Source organism: Merops nubicus, unplaced genomic scaffold (assembly GCF_000691845.1).
Source record: "Merops nubicus isolate BGI_N331 unplaced genomic scaffold, ASM69184v1 scaffold47507, whole genome shotgun sequence".
Lineage (NCBI taxonomy): Eukaryota > Metazoa > Chordata > Aves > Coraciiformes > Meropidae > Merops > Merops nubicus.
The window spans coordinates 8,005-15,615 of NW_008620514.1; the positions used below are offsets into that span (position 1 = coordinate 8,005).

At 47.8% G+C, this 7,611-nt stretch overlaps 1 protein-coding gene across 1 annotated transcript; it reads right to left on the reverse strand.

Moving 5' to 3' along the window:
* Positions 1 to 1,491: 1,491 nt before the first annotated feature.
* On the reverse strand, positions 1,492 to 7,487 carry LOC103776607 (SLIT-ROBO Rho GTPase-activating protein 2-like; the record flags this gene model as incomplete). Its single annotated transcript, XM_008944121.1, has 4 exons — positions 1,492 to 1,875; positions 4,308 to 4,635; positions 6,769 to 6,915; positions 7,307 to 7,487. Coding segments are annotated over 4 exons (1,040 nt in total), but the record flags the coding sequence as incomplete, so codon positions are not given.
* Positions 7,488 to 7,611: the final 124 nt, after the last annotated feature.

Below are 7,611 nucleotides of genomic sequence, written 5' to 3' on the forward strand. Positions count from 1 at the left end.
GGTCAGCCGGAGTCTCCTCTCTTGCTGGACTGCGAGATCTTCTTAACCCTTGCAAGTGGCACATGCCTTTTATTTGTGAAAATTAAATAAAGTTTAGCATTGTGGAGAATTCTCAGGAAACTGAGTACTAAGGAGTTCATGCAGGCTGCTGGCGGCCGAAGCGTTTGCTGCCTACTGGATAAATACAAACACAGAGAACCTGCTCCCATCTCTGCAGAGTCCTAGGGAGCCGTGCCAGCCTGCCACGAAGATGCAGGAACCTGCTCCAGAAGCTGCCCGTGGTCACCTCACCGTCCCCAGCAGCGTCTCCTACAGCGCTCTATGAGAGCAGAGAGCCCTAAAGCAGCTCGCAGCAGTCACAGCCACCGACCGAAGCGTTGGCAGCCAGGAGGAGGAGGAGGAGGAGGAGGAGGGAGGAGATGCAAAGCTCGAGAACTCCTGATTGAAGTTCTTACAGTGCTTGTAACTGGGATTTTGGTAAGGTCCCACCCTGATGTAGGATCAGAAGGAGAACGTGTGCGTTAGTAAGTGACCTCCTGTCAGAGAACGTGTAGTTTCCAAAAGTTAACTTGTTTTTACATTCAGTCTCCCAAGAGCACACATCACATCAGAGACGAGGGGCTGAAAAATGACACGGCAAAAAAACCCAATAAAACTGTTTTTAAATACGGGAGAGCAAAGGGGGGAAACAGCTAGATTGTCCAGAAGCAACAACTGGGCTCTTTCTTATGCTCCTAAACCTCAGGAACATGTTTGTTTATATTTGCACAGACACATAATTACGTATAACTCCACAAAATCTAAGAGTGTTCCAGAGTAAACTATTTTTCATGACAAGTGTCGACTAAAGGATGAGGTTGGGTGGCCAAGGGCTTTGGCCTGGCAGGGAGGAGCTGGGGAGCAAACAAACAAAACCAGAGGATGTGATGGAAGTCGAGACAGACCCTTAACCACCGTGGCACCAGCGGGCAACATAATAGTAATAATAAGAATGCACAAGAAACAGGCATGTCCAAGCTCCACGTGAACAGTGGCACCAAAACATGCAGTAGACTAAAATCTATCCTATTGTTTCCCTGTGGTAAATGAAACACAGAATATAGAAGTCACTACACCAGTATCCAAAACCGTGATGCCATCAAGTGTTTCTTTAAGCGGCCAAACACTTCAACAAGGCATCAACTAGAAACCAGGATCCAAATCATTGTTTTTTTTGTGTGTGTGTTTTCCTGCTCAGCTTCACAGTGACCCCACGCTGGATGTCCTGAGCCTGGCAGGGGCTGTTCTGCCTTAGGACCATCACCCATGCGGGTACGTGGGACGAGGCTGCCACCGCTCAGTTCACTCCCAGAAGCTCTCCCAGCAGCACGCAGCAGTTCACAACGAACCTCCAGCAGAAGTTCAGTAATTAAATAGGAGCTGGAACGTCCTCCACGGAGTCTCTTCCTCTGCCAGAGGGCGGGCGGTACCCAGAGAGCAGCACCGAGCTGCTCAGACAGTACAGGACTTGTCGGGGGGCTGCTGAGTTGCAGAGGAGGTGACGCTGGGGCTGGTGGTGCTGGTTTTGGGGAAGAGGGTGGGCTTGGGGCGGGTGGCCGGAGGCTTCACCTGCGTGGCCATCTTCACCGACTTGACGGGGCGGAAGGTGCAGGGGATGTCCCCGGCCGTGCTGGCGCTGCGCTGGAAAGCGGGCTCAGTGTCCTTCAGGAGCTGGGTGTGCAGAGGGCTGGAAGGTTCCGAGGTGGGGGCCACCACTGGAGAGGTTTTCAAAGGCTCCAGGGTGTCGAGGACGACGTCTGGCGTGTGCTTCACGCTGCTCTGCCTCTCCAGCTCCCGCAGCTCGTTCAGAGCAGAGTTCATAGTAGCTTCGATATCCTGCAAACACAAAAGGGAGCCCAAGTGAGTAACAGAACCCCGGTGTGGAAAGACAGAGATCAAAGGCAGCCTTGGAGAAGGACGTGTTTGTTTTCAGCCTGCAACAGCAACGCTCAAATCAACTGGCAGGTTGAGGACCGTGAGGTGTCAAAGTGAAACCCACGCCAAACCGCAGGGCACCAGGTCCTGTAGGCAATAAGCAGCAATAGTTTCCATCAACAGGCAGCAAAGTAATTGCTAGCACTCTCTCGATGCTAATTTGGTCCTGAGTCAAGGACTATTCCAAGCTGCTTGGACTTCAAAGACAAGTACAATCCCCAAATGCAGCAACGAACAGAAAAATGTGTGATTCAGGCTACCAGGACCCCTTCTGGTACTTTATTTGGCATGTGAGATTCAGGAGAGTCAACTCTCAAAGAAAGGATCGATGACTTTGACTCTGGCTGAGGGGCCAAACACCCAGTGCTGAAATCCATGTGTGCTCTTGCTGCCTCATGGGTTTTCTTGCTGTCTGAGTTGGATTCCCTTCCCCAGAAGGGTATCACAGGGGACTCAACATTTTCATGTTTTAGAAAGCATGGAAGGTATCAGAAACCTAGAAATTCAAGCTGGCACTTTTCCTTCCTCTTACAAAAGCCTGCAGATCTTAACAAATAACTACAAAGAGAACCTTGAGATAAAAACATGGATTTTTGGTTCCCAGCTGGAGCAGAACCTCCACGGGAGCTGCAGCCCGTGCCGTGGAGCCCACCGGTGCAGAGCTGCTGGAGAGCAGAGGAGCTCGGCCCTTCTCTGACTCACAGCTTGGCTACAGCCTTTTAGCTCCCTTAGAGGTTTTTCAGGGGGTGGGGAAGGTAAATCAGTCAAGGAATGGTGGAAGAAACCAGAGACAGAAATCTGACACCCCCGAGTCTATCTCGAGGCCGGGCAGATTTTACTTAGGAAGTTCAGGAAAATATGTTAAAAAGCATGATGATTATTAGGTGGTGTTTGAACAGATAGCACAGGGCAAAGAGAAACACTGATTTAATGCAGCACTTTTTTTTCCCCCTCCACTTTTCTTTCCCCCCCCCCTTTCCTTTTTCTCCCCATACTCTTCTCCAGTGAAAACAATGGAGTTAACATTCTGGCAGGGAGAGGAGACAGAATAACTTCAGTTAGAGCTTAATTGAAAAAACAAAGAAACTGATTTATGTCCACCGAAGCCTTGGAAGGACAATGAAATATGAAGACAATAAGAACCATATATTATAATTCCACTGGAATAGATGGGCTAAAGATATTCCTAACAGCAAAACACAACCTTCCATCAGAGTATGCATCAGACTTTTTATTTGGGCCTTATTTATTATGTGACGTTGCTGTTCCGTCGATAAAAAATGATGTTTAATTTTCACATATCTTCCCCCAGCTCCTTAGAAACCCACAGACTCCTGACCCAGGCAGGGAAGCTGGGTCTCCCAGGGCTGTGTAATTGGAGACTGAGCATTCCTTGGCTTTAGATAGATCCCTGGCACACTGGGAACAGTTGGTAGGGGCGACACGCGTGTGCAGGCACACCGAGCAGCTCACAGGGAGAAAGGGAAGAGCCCTGATGGACGAGGGGAATCTGCAATGTTCACATCATCCACCCCAGTGGGAGCTGTTACTCCTTCAAATCGAAGTCTGACCTTCAATGGGTTTTCTGTGGTGCTTGTGGAACCACAGAGGCAGGGATGCAAAGACAGCACTTGTGTTTTCCTCAAGCAACTGCTGCTGTGGCAGCTTCCAGTCCCCAACACAGGGAGGGGACAGATCTCTGTGTGTAGGGATGCTGAGACTACCCACAGAGACCCAGAACCTGCAATACACTGGTCTAAATACCAAACTACTGAAAACGAGCAGGATTATGTTCAAAGTTGGTTCCTAATCACACGTGGAAGCCTGGAAGTGTATAAAGATGCCACTGTGAGCACTGCACCACCCAGCAGCCTGCTTTTATTTTGACTGCACTACTCCATATGCTTCCAGTGTCTAACCACAGGCAAGTCTGCACAACTGACAGGGGAATGTTAAACTGACACTAAATACTTTACTTTTCTCCTGTCTTGAAGTTATGACTGTTTAATTTTTTGCTGACAGCTTTGGAATCTGTGTTAACTTTCTGAAATGGATGTTTTTATTGTTGAAACTGAATTCTGAATCATGAACAGGGCCAAGTTTTTACGGAGGAAGGACCTGACTGTTTATCTTTGCTCATGAAAGCAGCCTCAGTGACTTGCACAAAGCCAGGCTGAAAGACTAGACTCAAGCTGTGCAGTGAGTGAATATTGCTCTGAGAGAAGGAAAGGGATACGAGCTCCCACCCCGGCTCTGCTGTAAAGCACCTCATTGTACCCAACACCCTTCAGCTTTCCAAAACAAATCCTTCAAGGCCAAGCCCTCCTCTTTACCTGTGCAATAACCTCAGGGTCCATGGGCCGATGGTTGTTGAAGCTCTTGGACCTCCCTGCTGTCACCGTTTTGCGGATCTGGGGGCTGTCGATCCTGTTCTTCAGAGAGGAGTGTCGGCTGATGGAATTGAGGCTGCCGTGGCCACTGATGGAGCATTTATCTGGAACCTCCTTGGGAAGACTTTGGCTCATAATGGGCTGAGATGAGGGTCTGGAACCGGCTATGGCTCCTGGGGAGGCTGGTTCTGCCATTGAGCTACCTAGTCCATGGCTGTCACTTTGACGGAAGGCTCTTCTGATGCTGCCTGACTCTGGTTTCTTTCTTTGCCTTCAGTCACAAAAGCAAAACAAGTCAATACAAGCAGGCACAACATAAAAGGGCTGTAATTTGAAGACATCCCCCCAAAACGACACAGAGGACAATGGGAAGAGACGTACAGATACCCAGATTACAAACACACCCGGGGTTTAAGGAGTCGTTGTGAAACAGCAGGATTATAAAGCATTCCAGTTGGTCACCTCTAACAACAAGACTGAGTTTCTGGCAGCTGTGCACATTCATGGCAAAACCAGAAAACTTGGGTGGAACGTAATTAACTTGGTCAGGAGGAAAAGAATTTATGTATTTGAACAAAAAAAAAAAAAACCTCTGTGCCATCGACAGGTTTTGATGATGTATTTTTATTACATTAGAAGAGCAGAGCTACAATCTTTGACTGGAGGACACAGTATAAGTCTACTAAGCTCCTGGCCCAAGGCATCAAGTTATTGTTTTCAGAGTCTGGCAAGCAAAGAACCCCAGAGTTTGGGGTTAATGATCATTTCCAGTATTTGCTGGTGGTAACAGATGTTTCTTTTTCATTGCTTTAGCAGGACCACAAGCCATTATCTGTGTAGGGCTACAGATATACCAAAAGATGATGTCAAATGGATGAGCTGGTCCAAACAATTTAGTTTCTACCCCAGCACCATGAGTTCTGACAGCACGTTTCCGTTCAATCATATGAAGGCCAATGCAGCAGAATACTTTATGCCATAGGTCTGAAGCTTGGCATCCATTATACAGGAAGGATCCATTTATATATAGCACCAGCCCCATGAATAACTGCAAGAAAGTGTTAACTCCAGTAGGATTTTGGCATCCAAATAATAATTCAGTGGGTGGCACAACTGTCATTGCGAAACCATCTGATTTAATTTTGCTCAAGTCTGTTCACACATAGGTCAGAAGATTCATTCCTAAAGAAAAAACAACAAAATGAGTCTTATGCTACTATTGCTAAATATCAGTTTCCCTAGTAAAGGGAAAAAAAAAAAAATGGAGTGGACATTACCCAGGCTTCTTAAAAACACTACACACAACTCTACCACAACCAGCAGATGGTGAAGCTCCAACCTAGGTCTGCTCATCAGAGAAATCTTTCCATAACTGGCAGAATGGCATCATTCACTGGCTCAGACAATCAGCACCACAGAAGAAAGCCCAGATCCCAAGCTGATGCAGACTGACAGAGCTTCACAGATATCAGGAGAGCTCTGCTGACTCCCATAAACTAAGGACCAGGCTCTGGGTAGGACATGAGCAGGTCCAAAGCTTTTAAAAGGAAGCATTTCTCCTACTGCCTCTATAGCCTACATTCAGTTCAATTAACTGAAGGTTAAAAATATCCACTCCCATCAAACTGTAATTATCACATTAATACCTTCACTGCACAACAGAGGTGAGGGGTTTGAATACTAAGGAAATAATCTAAAAGATACAGGGGATAAGTCTGCTCTAGAATAATTAAATATCAGATTAAGAAATTTAGTCAGTTACTAGCTTTATTTCCCATTTTTTTTTAATTATGTTGAGTGTTGGCTAAAGTAGCAATTTCTGGTTGAGAAGGTAAAGTCAGAGCAACAGGGAGGTGTGTTGGTGCACTGCAAGCATATGGTTAGTAACCTAAGGTGAGAAGTGCTGGAGAAATGCAAGAATGTTAGGGGTGATGCCAGATGGTGGGACTTGAGGCATGTCATTTAAGCCCAAAACGTGACACTAGCTTCTGAAGAAATTGTCCCCCACCCCATAAACCAAAACATGTTAAATGTAAACGAGACATAACAAACCACAGAACATAACAACAAAAGGGAACACACGATTACAGGAACTCATCCTGCTATTCCCCTCCCCTTTCTCTGTGTGCTTAGCTTCTAAAATAGGACATATTTGGGCAAATGGGAACAGATGGCACCTTAGGGATAGGGAAGAGAAGCCAGTGGGGTTTTAAATGAGCATTGGCCACACTGGTGACAGAGAGAGAGAGAGAGGACAGCAAAATGGGAGCAAGTTAGATGAGGGGAAGCAGAGAAACACAGTGGCAGGGCTCACTAGTTAACCTTTGCCAGGGAAGGAAATACTTGACTGGACTTATCACCAAGATCTCTACAGCTCAGTAAAACAAAGCAAGGCTGTTCTTACTTGTTGATGTTTGCAAGGTAAATATCTGCGACGTGACCCCCACTTGGGCAACTGGCACCAGCTCGAGCAGTCACCTTTTCTTCTGGTGGCTCAGAGTTTATTTCTATTTCAGACTTCGGACTGGACCTTTCAGAGGTACCATCCTCACTGGGGAGGAGGAGGGAAGGAAATCACAACCAGGACCAACAGCACCGAACGTCAAACACAGCCCTGTGTATGTCAGCCCACAGACAGCACAACAGCCCTGTGCTAGCACCTCTCTCTTGAGAATCATTGTGCAATGATTCCAGTGGGAGAGACTGATTTCTGTGAGCAACCCAGAGACCCCAGCCCTGCAGCTCCCAGAGCCTGGCAGCACCACAACCATCTATTTCACACCCCCACGTGCGTGGACCCCTGGCCCTCTGCTCCCTCCTTGCAGGGAAGGTCCAAGGACGACCCCTCCCCACCTGGTGCCAACACCTTGAGGCACACCCTGCACCCCACAGCTGAGCTCTAAGCGAGTCCCTCTGGAAGGTGGGTTTGGAGCCCAACGTACGTGTCCTGGACGACGATGTACTGGTGAGGAATGAGGCCGTCGATCCCGTTGTGCCGTCCCTCCCACCAGTCATCTGAGGCCCTCTGGTAGAGCAGGAGAGAAGCTCCTTTTTTAAAGGACAGCTCTCGGGCAGTCCTGCCAACGTAGTCGAACTTCGCTATCGCTTCGATGGGCTCACACTCTAGGAGACAGAAGGGAATAAACAACAATTCACTGCACACCCGGGCTCAGGGAAGTAGTCAACACTTTAAACCCACCATAAACCAGCTGACAATGAACCAGGCACCAGTCCAGGCTGGGCAGGG